The sequence below is a fragment of the Malaclemys terrapin genome, chromosome 2 (assembly GCF_027887155.1).
Source record: "Malaclemys terrapin pileata isolate rMalTer1 chromosome 2, rMalTer1.hap1, whole genome shotgun sequence".
Classification (NCBI taxonomy): Eukaryota; Metazoa; Chordata; order Testudines; family Emydidae; genus Malaclemys; species Malaclemys terrapin.
Genome location: NC_071506.1, coordinates 141,761,211 through 141,774,015, shown reverse-complemented (window position 1 = coordinate 141,774,015; position 12,805 = coordinate 141,761,211). Strand labels below are relative to the sequence as shown.

At 51.0% G+C, this 12,805-nt stretch overlaps 1 protein-coding gene across 1 annotated transcript; it reads left to right on the top strand.

Moving 5' to 3' along the window:
- Positions 1 to 246: 246 nt before the first annotated feature.
- LOC128832274 (pituitary homeobox 2-like) lies at positions 247 to 12,805 on the top strand. Its single transcript, XM_054019520.1, has 3 exons — positions 247 to 319; positions 10,950 to 11,164; positions 12,305 to 12,805. The coding sequence occupies exons 1-3, from the start codon at positions 271 to 273 to the stop codon at positions 12,803 to 12,805; spliced, it is 765 nt and encodes a 254-aa protein (XP_053875495.1). The 5' UTR covers positions 247 to 270.

Here is a 12,805-nt window from a genome sequence, read left to right as displayed (position 1 = left end):
GGGGCGCGTGGGGTCAGGGAACCGGATCCCTCTGGCCAGTGGCTGGCGACACTCGGTTTATTTATTTGCTGGAGAGGGGCAGCTCTGTCTGTCAGATAACTGGCGGGCGTGGAGGGATCCCTGTGGATGGCTCACACCACCCGTGCCATGTCAGTCGTCTGCTAATCCCCTCCCCCTGGCACATCAGCTCAGCGCCTGAGGCCCTCCTGGACTGGATTCCTCTTCCAGGCTCTGGGCGTTCCGTGAGGGCACTGCCCCGGACCGGGGAGCATGTCGACGCTGCTGCCCTCGGAGGGGCTCCCCGGCACTGAGCGTGGAGGTAAGGAGCAGCAGGGTGAGCCAAGGGACGTGCTCAGGGCTGGGGGACTGGGGCTGGGAGAGAGCTCCTGGGGATGGGGGTGCTGTCTCCAAGCTGGAGGAGCAGTGCGGGCGGGGAGGGGGACATCGACGGGAGTCGTACATGTTTCAGTGCAGTGAATGCTTGTCCCCACCCCCCTGCAGGGAGGTCAAGTCACCAGCACGCTCCTTGCTGGGCCGAATTCCCTCCTGCCGGTAACATGGAGTGTTTGGTTTGCATCGCAGAGCTCCTGCTGCCTTCCCTTGGCCGGAACCCGGCGGGTCGTCTCGAAAACCCCAACCCCACCCCAAGAGAAGCCCGACCCCTCTGGGTTTCATTTAATACTGATGAGGCAGGCAAGGGGGCAAAGGAAACCTGCAAAACTGCAGGTTCGCTGCATGGCTTGGGCCAATCAGCGTCCCTCCATTTACACCAGCTGAAGCTGTGGCCCCTCAGGCTGAGATTTCAATGGCACCGTTAGGACTGTGCAGACACAAAATCTGTACGGCTGTGAGGACACCCAACTCCTAGTGCGCACTGTTAGCAAGGGGTTATGCTGGGAGACTCGTTCCTCTACATGGAGGGTGGGGGACGGCACCGTAGGCCAGGATAACTGTGCCCACATCAGGGGCTGTACGGGTACCTACAGCCCTATAAAATCCCATCCCTAATGGAAATTCAGTTTGGTACAAGCAAGCAAAATGGTAAAGGCAAAGGCTCCCCCTGGCCGCACTTTGCCTTTGAGCCCAAGGGCTGCGGGTGCAGCATGAACCCCCCGTCTTGGTGCTGCTGTGATGGGCTGTGAAGAGACCAGCCACGCTGAGCAGTGCTCCGGCTGCAGTCGGTCGGGAGAAGAGGCACAGGGTTCATGTCGCTCCCCCGGGAAAGCCAGGCGTTATTATTAGAGCGGCTTAAACATGTTCCTTCAACATTGCTTTCTGGCTGAAAACGAGTCCCTTTTCTAAATGACATTCGTTGTGGAACATTTTAATTCTGAGAATTTTTAAAAAATCTAGGAACATATTTGGGAACAAAATGGTTTTCATTCTTTTGCTCATTTTGCAGAAAATACACAGCCAGCAGTCCTAGCGATTAGTAATAGTTCTAATAGAGAAATAGCAGAACACAAACTCCTTGGGAAGTTCACCCTAAGGCCCTGATCTCTGCACATTTTTTCTGATCTCTGCACATTTTTTACTTTTCTTTTCAAAGCGAGGTCTGGAAAAGGCAGGCTTTTCCTGCAGATGCCCTCCCCGAAGGCAGGTGTGCTGCATACATCCAGAGTTCCCTTAGCAGCTGCTGGGATGCTTTCATTCTGGTTTAAACAACGTTTCCCCCCTCTCTAAGTCCATCACAACCCAAGCAGACAGCACGCAGATAAAAAGGCTCCACTCCTCCCAGGGTCAGGAGTGGTGTGATGCTTCCCGGGGTGTCCAGGGTTGTGGGGCATCTTGCTGTTGTTAGTTGTTGTTCTCTCTGCGTGCTGCACTGGCTCTGGCCAGATAGCCCAGACAGCAGGCTCCAAACACACTGCCCAATAAGACCACAAGACTTGGTTTTGCAGTGAAGGCACCTGGCCAGGTTTGTTGTCAACTACGCACGGTCCTAGCTCCCCAGATCAACGTCTGCAGTTACACTAGTGCATGTGTGCTCGTTGCAATGGACACAGCTCTGTGAATGGCAGGATTTTCCATTCCCCTCTCGGCTGGCCGAAGACTCCCTCTGAGGCTCCTTTTTATACCCTGACACAAACAAGTTACGTGTTGCCCCTCTGACATGGTTAGTTACCACCCTTTACCTTGTACATGTTGGTTTGATCAAAACATCTCCATCCATCACGCTGACCTGGGGCAGGGGGTCAGTGTGTCCTTATATCATCTTCATGGAATGTGTTTACACCATAACCCTGTATCGGGGTGTTCTGGTACCACCCTTCTGGAATGTGTTTGCATGAGTGTCCTGTGCCTAGCATGTCTCAGGAACGTGTGTGTGTTTGCAGTGCCAGCCCTGTGCTTGCCAGGTTCTGTGAGCCAGACTCCTGCTCACAGCCTGACTTTTACTAACTTTGCTTTATATTAGCAGGACTTGACCACTACTTTAGTTCAGGCCTCACACTGGGCCTCTGATACAAGACCTCATGTCTCAGGCTCTCTTTCTACTATATTTCATAGAATCATAGAATATCAGGGTTGGAAGGGACCTCAGGAGGTCATCTAGTCCGACCCCCTGCTCAAAGCAGGACCAATCCCCAGACAGACTTTTGCTCCAGATCTCTAAATGGCCCCCTCAAGGATTGAACTCACAAACCTGGGTTTAGCAGACCAATGCTCCAACCACTGAGCTATCCCTTCCTCCACCTTTTGTCTTTTCATGGGGAGGATGTTTGCCCATCATCCCAGAAAAGCATAACACATGGCCTGAAGATGACCCAGTGGGCTAAACCCTGTTATGTGGTCACCTTACTTTACCATCCACATGTGCATGCCCCATCTGTCTCTTAGGCTACATCTACACTACAGGGGGGAGTCGATTTAAGATACGCAAATTCAGCTACGTGAATAGCGTAGCTGAATTCGACGTATCGCAGCCGACTTACCTCGCTGTGAGGACGGCGGCAAAATCGACCTCTGCGGCTTCCCGTCGACGGCACTTACTCCCACCTCCGCTGGTGGAGTAAGAGCGTCGATTCGGGGATCGATTGTCGCGTCCCAATGGGACGCGATAAATCTATCCCCGGGAGGTCGATTTCTACCCGCCGATTCAGGCGGGTAGTGTAGACCCAGCCTCAGTCTGCACATTCCCTCTTACGACTGGTGGACAGATTTTATTTTCCAATTGTTTTTAGTCCCTTATGGTAGGCCTGAGAATGTTAGGTCTGGGACTTTGATTGAGGAATGTAGTTTTATGATTAAGCCTTCGGGGCACTCCCAGATAATATATATGGACATGGTATCTATGTGCAGTGTATAAGGGTGTAATGTGTATGCATACATATGACACCACCTCATATTTAAGCATCACAATCCATTTCCAAGCTGGTGTTGTAGTCTGGCCCTTTTACTTTGGTGCTGCAGATAGCAACACACTCCTAATAGGAGTCTCCTCACCAGCTGTGAGCAGACGTCAGGTTCAGCGCCTGTCCCCATCAGCCTCCAGCAGCACAAGTACAGCCTCCCAGGCCTCCCGCTCTCTGTACAGGTAACAGTAGACACATCACAAACCCCGAGTCCCTTGAGCATCTCTCCAAAGTGCCCAGGCCCTGAGCCACTGCAGAACTCTCAGATCCACTCTTCCCAAAGGAACAGCACACCCCAGCTTGCAAGACTCAGCTCAGGACCCCAAATCTGCTTAACATACAGCACCAAAAGCCAGGTTTAGTGAAACCACAAATAAATGTATTAGCAAAGAGCAGAGATTCAAGTGGTTGTGAGTAAGAATGTGGGAAACATAGAACACAAAATCATCACATGCTTCCTAGGGCCTAATCTTAACTAACAAGACATTCCCCTGACTCCTACAGGATAGTTTACCCCAAGTCCTTTCCCCAGCATTTTCAACCACTTTGTCTGAGATCCCCCTTCATAAGACAAGCTTGTCCTCCCAGATGAAAGGTACACACAATGATATCCTCAAATGTTCATTGTCCTTCTCAATTGGACTCTCCTCTGCTGGTTCACTTTTTCCTTAAATCTTTCTTTGCAAATTGCACAAGCCTTCATTAGCCCCAGCGTAGACTGCCAAAGGAGGCCAGTTCTGAGCCACACAACACTGGATTTACATGTGAACAGACGGATAGAGAAACATTTCTTGCCTGACAGAAAACCTGCTTTACATCTTTCTGGTGACCAGTCCCTAGTCACAGATTTGAAGAACACAATTTTCAGGTATATCCATAACTCCTTACACAACATCCGTACGTACATCCTGCAGTGAGGATGATGACCGGCGTGACGCAGGCTTTCCGTGGAGACCTTACATGTCATTCTTTTGGTGAACCTAGGGATCCCTGTCCCTCCCTAAAAACAATGAGGAGTCCGGCGGCACCTTAAAGACTAACAGATTTATTTGGGCATAAGCTTTGCATCTGAAGAAGTGGGTTTTTAACCACAAAAGCTTATGCCCAAATAAATCTGTTAGTCTTTAAGGTGCCGCCGGACTCCTCGTTGTTTTTGTGGATACAGACTAACACGGCTACCCCCTGATACTTGTCCTGCCATGTACTCCTGTGCCCATTGGCATCCAGAGGTCCTTGGGGCACAGCCCGATCCTGGTAGATCTTCTCAGAGACTGTTACACCAACTGGGAGCGGCTCCACCTGTGGGGGTTACCGGTGGTAACATGTGTTCTCCTTGGTGGTACGGGTAAGCAGGACCACACCCTAGAAATGGAGCCTGGAACCAGCTGGGTATTAACAGAGACTGTATTGTTAATTGGCACAATCCTGACATCTCCCTTTGTGTAGAATCCTCTCCTGGAGTCAATGACTGGTTGGCTGGAGTGAACGTTTCAGAACTGGGACCAGTAACACTAATTGTTAGAAACTCCAGAGGCAAGTCCCTTGGGACAAGCCAACAAACAGGCCGATGCCGCCCCCCTCTCCCTTTTCTTCTTTCTCTTGGGCCCTGTCCCTCATTGTAATTCTCCCTGAGGATACCTGGCTAGGCCTCCTGCTGCCGATAAGCCCTACCGCAGCCCCTTGGACACAGGCAAGCAACTCTGTAGGGTCACTCCTCTGAACAACCCTAGCAAAGATGCTGCCCTTTGCAATGCCAAGTACCAGTGCTCTCGCCAGCCCGGATGGTGGTGGGAGATCCGCTCGCTAGCTGATCAAAGCATAGGTGCCAAGCTAATGTGAGTTCCCCTGGCTTCCCACTCCTCCCTGCTCTTGCCACCCACCACCCAATGCCTGCTCAGCGACATGGCCTGAGCCCTGCAGAGCCAGCCCAGGAGATGGGGGCAGCTGCACAAGGTGCGGGAGAAGTGTTGCAGCACCACAGGGTGAAAGGAGCCATGGAGAGGGGAGCCCAACACAGCCTTGTGCTGAGACCCTGCGTGGTGAGATGGAGTGTCACCGCTCTGGAGCCAGCGGGATTGCACCTGTTGACGGCAAGGCTGGTATAAGAGAAGACACCCTGTTTGCCCTGAGACATGGCCAAGGGGCCCCCAGCAGGGGCTGGGTGGACACTTCAAGCAGTGCTCTGCCCATCTCCATCCCAGCCCTTTCATCTGGGGATCCCAAAGCACTCAAGCCCTCCCAGCTGCCCACAGATAGGTTCATTCTACACTGGCCTGGGAGGTAGGGGCATCATGAGGGTTCCACCCCGTCCTGGCTGGGCTGAAAGTTTCCCTATAGTTTGCAAGCCCCCCAACTTGGGCTAAATTGTGAGCAAACCCACCCCTTTGCTAGGCTCCTGGGAGGGGGACACCTTTCTGCAGGGGGCAACTCTGCCATGTTTGCTTTGAGGATCATTTGAGCCCTAGATTTGGGACGGGAGAGTAACAAATCCCACAAAGAACGCCACAGACAATCCAAGCCCTGAGCTTTGCTGGATTATTATCAGCCATTTCATAACTGGGGAAATGGAGGCACGGAGAAGGGCTGGGACATGCCTGAGGTCACGGAGTGAGGCAGCAGCAGAACTGCACACAGAACCCAGGAATTCTGAATCACGGCCTGCTGAGGTGGGCCTACAATCCTGATTCCCAGGATCCTGCTCCCACGAGAAAATCCGGCCTCCCTAAGTGTCATGCTCCTATACCAGATGTGGACTGGCTACAGAGCTTGCTTATACACCCCACCTGTGTTCATCATAAGATCCTTTGGTTCTCTGAATTCACATGAATCTGCAGCTAGGCTCTTTCAAAGTCTCTCTGGTAGAGATGTCTGTACACTGGATAGTACAGGTCTGTCGCATCTTACGCTGGGGTTACATTCCGCAGTCAGCGCGTAAAGCGAAAATCGCATATAGTCAAAATTACATTGAGTGTAATGGCGGGCGGAATCACCCGCACTACAGGTACAGTATTAAAGTTGTTATTTTTCTCTCTTTTTTTGTTTTTGCCGACCGCGTAAAGCTGAAATCGCGCATGTTAAATACGCGTAAGATGTGACAGACCTGTACAGCGTTGTCTCTTAAGTTGATTCGTACTGGATCTCCTTTCAAAAGTCCAATATCATGAAATCCTCTGTCAAGTTCTTCCACTTTTCTCACTAGGCCCAGCATGGTGTCCATGCTGTGGCTGAGAAGGCTATTGGTCTGTGGTCCTTTGATCACAGACACACTGAATGCATAGCTTTGTAGGTTGTTTCTGTGATCAACTGGCCCATGCAATTCAGAATCCCTCCAGGGCTAGTCAGGTCCAGGAGCGCCACCAGCTTTTCCACCACCCTAGGCAGCGGAAAGTCCCGCCCCGAAATGCCACCCCCCCACAGAGGCGGTGGAAGGTCCCGCTGTGGAAATACCGCCGCAGATGCCACCCCCCAAATTGCAGTGCCCTAGGCGACCGCCTAGGTCGCCTAATGGTTTGCGCCGGTGCTGGTCAGGTCTGTGTCAGGTGACTTCAGCTCTGGGAGCTGACTGTAACATCAGCTCCTGAATCAGTTTTAAAGTCAATAGTCATGCCATCATTATTCAATTTCACTCTCCAGGCAGGCTCTATGTTATTACCAGGGACAAACCCCAGAAATAATGGCTCTTGATTGTCTGTAATATGAGTCAACGCCCTGACTGCTTTCACGCAGGAAACAACTACAAAATGTCCATGTTTCATGTATTTATTACACTGTTTGCCTCTGGTTGAACATGCATTATCTCTTGGGATATGACTTTTTCCACACCTTGTGGATGTAGACTGGAATTGGTCCCCCTTAGCCTGGAAGTTCTCCCTCCTTGCCTCGGGTTTTATGATCTTCACTTTTAACATTCAAGTGTCTGTTTGTAGTTTCTCAGCTAGTTTCAGATTTTCCAAGTTGCTCCTGCCCTTTGTTCTGTTTGACTAATTCTGACTGCTTTGCTACCTGCATAGCTGTATGTAGGATTAAAACTTTCTTCAACTGTAACTGCTGTGAAAGGTTTTTATCTGTTAACGCAATACCCAGCCTGTCACCAATATTTTCATGTTTTGCATTCCCAGAATCACAGTTTTCAGCCAATGTATGCAGAGCTCTTATAAAACATTCAACATTTCCCCCTCATTCTTGAATTCTCTGGTGAAAACATGTGCTTTCACAAACCCCATTTATCTGAGGTATAAATTATGCATCAAACATAGCCAGAACCCTTTCACAGTCATCTTTGTGACTTGTGTCTTCAGTAAAGTCAAACCATTTAAAGATAGGCTCTGCCTGCTTCCCCATAGCATATATTAAAGATGATACCTCTATATACAGTTTCTTTGTGGAGTTGAATAGCAATGCTAAATCTTGCAAAATATTGTTTCCAGTCTGTCCCTTCTGAAGGTTTGTTGAAGCTGATGTTCTTGGGGGCATTGAAGAGGGGTGTTGAAGGCATGCTGATGAGATCCTGCAACCTTTGTTGCTTTGTTCCTTCTGTTTGCAACCTTTGTTGCTGTTTTCCTGCTATTTCTGTTCTTAGTTTACTCCTGACACCATGTCATAGTCCTGTACCAGATACGGACTGGCTACAGAGCTCGCTTGTACACACCACATGTGTTCATCATAAGATCCTTTAATGCTTTGCCAGACACATCTGAGGTTCATTTAAATGAGGTCTTTTACACACATTGCCACCTAGTGGTTGAACAGTATAACACAGTTTAGCATTCCACTACACTAGGAGCCTTTGCACATGTGGGCATCCTGCCTGCAGGACTGCTGGCTCACCTGCCCTGTCACTCAGCCGGAGAAGGGCCGCTCAATGGCTACAAACCACCCTCATCCTGGGGGAAGGAAATGATCAGTCTGTGGAGCATGTGGGGAAGCCTGTAGGTTGAGAGTTGGAGAAACTCCCTGCAAAGCTAGATCCATCCATTCTATTGGCTGGGAATCTCCCTCTCTGTCTAGATTAATAGCATTTAAGGCCAGCAGGTGCAGTGACCCAGCTAGGTTCGGCTGTGCTAACGGGGAGGCGAGGCAGAGGCAAACCAAGACAAAAGGGGTGATTTTAAAGTTTTCGAACTTTATAAGGGAAAACCCCCAAATTGTACCAGGAGGATAAATAATGTAGAACATTCCCAACGACTTACTACATAAAATAATAAACTCTAGGTTACCAACTCAGTAACCTTTGTGAGCGTGTACACACTGAGCAGCTAGTGCCAAACACACTGTTACTAACAAGAACAAGAGATTACTCAACAGAATAGACAGTATCACTTCAGAGAAGAACCAGCTTTTCCTCTCCTGGGCTGTAGCTCCAGCGCCACTCTTGCCGTCCTGCTCTTTGTTTCTCTTCGCCTTGACGTGCTCCTTAGATTCGAGGGTCCTGGGGTTGTACCTCTTTGCAGTGAGTTCATCCATGAGCAGGGCTTTGTCATCTAGTGCGCGCTCGTTTGTCCACTAGGCACCTTTGGTCTGTCAGTAGCTGTTCAAACGGTCATTCTCTCTGTTCACAGACTTAGGTCCTCTGTGGGTGGGCATCTCTTTGACTGGTTTTAGGACCTGTTTATATCTAACAGCTTTTTGATCAATTTCCTTTTTCACCAGTTTCAGGGTTTTTCCTGGATACTCTTTCTGGTGCATCTGTAGATTTTATTTCCTTCTACTTCCTTTCTCTAACCGTGTTTGCTCACATGCCCCGGTCTGGTTTTTTCCACTTCTCCTGACCTGAAACTTTTCCTATTTTCCTTCTTTCCTCCGTCTCACTTCCCAGGCCCTACTCTAGTCTCCTGGTCATCTTTTATTTGATCACCTCACCTCCAATCCACACTCTGGTTCATCCATTAGCTCACCAGCTTGATTCTTTGCCCCCTCTTCAGCTCGAGCTGCCCTCACTGGCCATTTCTCTCCCCAGGACAGCACGCTGGTGCTGCTGCATCACTGCTGCAGCAGGTGCCAGTGCCAGGGTGAAGCGTGCTACAAAGGGACCATTAAATCATCCAGTGTGCTCCCATATAGCACAGGCCAGAGAACGTCGCCCTGGTACCCCTACACTCAGCCCAATGACATGTGTTTGACTGACGCATCTTGCAGAAAGGCAGCCAGGCTTCCATAGGAGCTGGAGTTCACTCCCCCTCACTGTTAACAATTGGTGCCTTTTCTAATTGGAATGTGTCTGGCTTCAGCTTCCACCCATTGGGTCTTGCTCTGCCTTTCTCAGCTCGACGAAAGAGCCTTTTAGTGCCTGGTATTTCCCCCCATCTACATATACACTGTAATCAAGTCACCTCTCAATCTTCTTTTTGATACGAGTCTTCCATCCCTCCAGTGCCTGATTTCGAAGCTGCTGGCTTCCAAGCCCTCCTGCCCTGTGTCCTCTGTGCGTTAGAGAGCTGGCCACGGGGTTGTGGTTATAACTAGGACTGTCAAACGATTTTAAAAAGGAATCCCAATTAATTGCTAACTTAAAAAAACAGTCACAGTTAATCGCAGTTTTAATCGTGCTGTTAAACAATAATAGAACATCAATTCCAATTCAGCATAGAAGCCCGTCCTCTGGAATGGGGGTCGAAGCATGACAGGGCATACAAATGTTTAGCATATCTGGCTCGTAAATACCTTGCAACAAGGGCTATAACAGTGCCATGCGAAGGCCTGTTCTGACTTTCAGGTGACACTGTAAATAAGAAGTGGGCAGCATTATCTCCCAAAAATGTAAACAAACTAGTTTGTCTTAGTGATTGGCTGAACAAGAAGTAGGACTGAGTGGACTTGCAGGCTCTAAAGTTTTAAGTTGTTTTGTTTTTGAGTGCAGCTATGTAAAAAAATAATAATTCTACATTTGTAAGTTGCAGGTTCACGATAAAGAGATTACACTACAGTACTTGCATGAGGTGAATTGAAAAATACTGGTTCTTTTTTTACTGTGCAAATATTTATAATTAATATAAAGTGAGCACTGTACACTTTGCATCCTGTGTTGTAACTGAAATCAATATATTTGAAAATGTAGAAAAATATCCAAAAATATTAATAATCCATTTCAATTGGAGTCCTATTATTGTTTAACAGTGCGATGAAAACCGCGATTAATCGCAACTATGTTTTTAATCTAGTTAATTGGTTTTGTGTTAATTGCTTGAGGTAACTGTGATTATTTGACAGACCTGGCTATAACTTCTTTGTGTGTGTATCTGTGTGTGTGTGTGTGCGCGCGCGCGCCTATCCCAGCCTCTGGGAGCGGGAGGTTGACCCAGGAGAAGGCTCAACCCAGCTCTCACACTCATTCCATAACCACAAGCCTCTCCCTCTTCTCCGAAGCCTGTGCTGGCCTGAGTGACCCCTGCTGTCTTGGCAGAGAAGGACACTCCAGTGCCGCTAACGGAACCCAGGGATGCGTGACACATCCCCCGTGGGCCAATCCCTAGGGGACTGGGGTCTGTGACAGCATCCCTGGCTCCTTGGCTCACGCTGCAGAGCCTCCTGTGTTTAGCTTTGGGCTGGCCCACATGGTGATTCTCCCACTGACCCCCTCCTCCCCCTGGCTTTCTGCAGCAGAGAATGGGGAGAACTCGCGGTACAAGTCGTCCGGCTCCAGTGGCGAAGAGGAACTGAACCTGGGCAAGAAGAAGCTGCGGAGGCAAAGGACTCACTTCACCAGCCAGCAGCTGCAGGAGCTGGAGGCCACCTTCCAGCGCAACCGCTACCCTGACATGAGCACCAGGGAGGAGATCGCAGGCTGGACCAACCTGGCGGAACCCAGGATCAGGGTAAGCAGGAGCCTCCTCAGACACTCCATTAGGGGGCAGTCTCTACTGGAGTGGGCCCCAGGCCTGACGGGCTACAGTGGCTCCGCCCGCGGTCTGCCTTCCCCTCCAACTGTAGCTTTTACAGAGTGGGGCCTTCAGATGAGTGGGGTTTGTGTGAGAGCCTCCAGAGGAGCGCTGCAGCACAGAATTCCACTCATACACTGAAGGAGTCACTCCATTAGCTGGTAGCAGTAGTAGACCATTGTCCTCTGGCAGGTCATCCACTACAGAAGCATACAATGCACACTGTGCCAGTATGTTACAAGTGCCAACGGCTGGGCCAGGAACCCTTTGCTGTACAGGCCTGGTAACGGTGGGAAGAGGACGTCTCTCAGCATTGCAACTCCTGTCAAGTCAATAAGCAATTCCTATCCACGTCTCCTGGGGCTCGAGTGGAATGTAGGGGCAGCCCTTTGACTCCTGCCATGCTGCCGTAGTGCCTCTGGTGCCACAGAGCTTGGGCTTTCCCTGCCCTGTCTGCAGCTTGGAGGGCTTGCACTGGCAGAGACCGGCAAAAGCTCATCACAGGGCTGAGTGAGTCTGTGGGGTCGGGACAGGCCCCCGTACTGGGGCACAGGAATTAATCACAGAGGGAGACAAAATTGCCAGGGTCATTCCAGGTGCTGGGGCGACTAGGGCTGCTGTTTGGGCCAGATTCAGACCTGGTGTGGGCAGGTGCAGCTCAGGAAGTTGGTACCAGGTTGCATGGGGCCACGTAGTGCTGCGAAGATGCCAGCTTGGCATCCCTAGAGCCTTAGTCACCAAGCAGGGACCATGTCTGCAATGCCCAGGCAAGCCCCAGGCTTGTACCGGAGACGAGGGGGGGGGGCGGCTTCAGCATCCAGGGGTCATTCAGTCCCTGGCCCCTCTGCCAACTGGGGATGGGGGGTGCTTTGAGGGATGTGTGTCACCTGCTAGCAGCTGGGCTGAGCCCCACCAAACGGTCCCCAGCTGGGGATGCCCGTGAGTCTCTCCTGGCTGAGACAGGGATGGCACAAGCTGCTGAGAAGTGGGAGGCAGGTTGATTAGCTGCAATGCTGGCTGCTGCGCCATTGAGCTCAAAGCAGGCTTTTCTCCCCTCCCCGCTCTCTCTCTCTGAAGGTCTGGTTTAAGAACCGCAGAGCCAAGTGGCGGAAGAAGGAGCGGCACCTGCAGACCGAGCTGTGCAAGGGGGGCTTTGGCCCCCAGCTGAACGGTCTGCCCAGGGGCCCGTATGAAGACCTCTACCGCAGCTACTCCTACAACAGCTGGGCCCCCAAGGGCTTCCAGGCCAGCTCCCTCCCCGGCAAAAGCTTCCAGCTCTTCAATACTGTGGATCTCAATTCCTTCTCCCAACAAGCCATGTTCCCAGGGGTGGCAACAGCCTCCATGCCCAGGGTCCCGGCCCTGGAGAACTTCAACAACCTGGCCGGCCCCGCCAGGTCTCCCGCCCCCACCTACGGACCCGAAGCTTCGCCTTATATGTACAGGGACTCCTGCAATGCAAGCCTGGCAGGGCTGAGACTCTGGGCAAAGCAGCCCCAGCCCCTTGGCCTCGAGGTCCTGCCAAGCCCAGCCGCGAGCCCCAGCTCCTGCCAGTACACACTGGACAGGCCCGTGTGA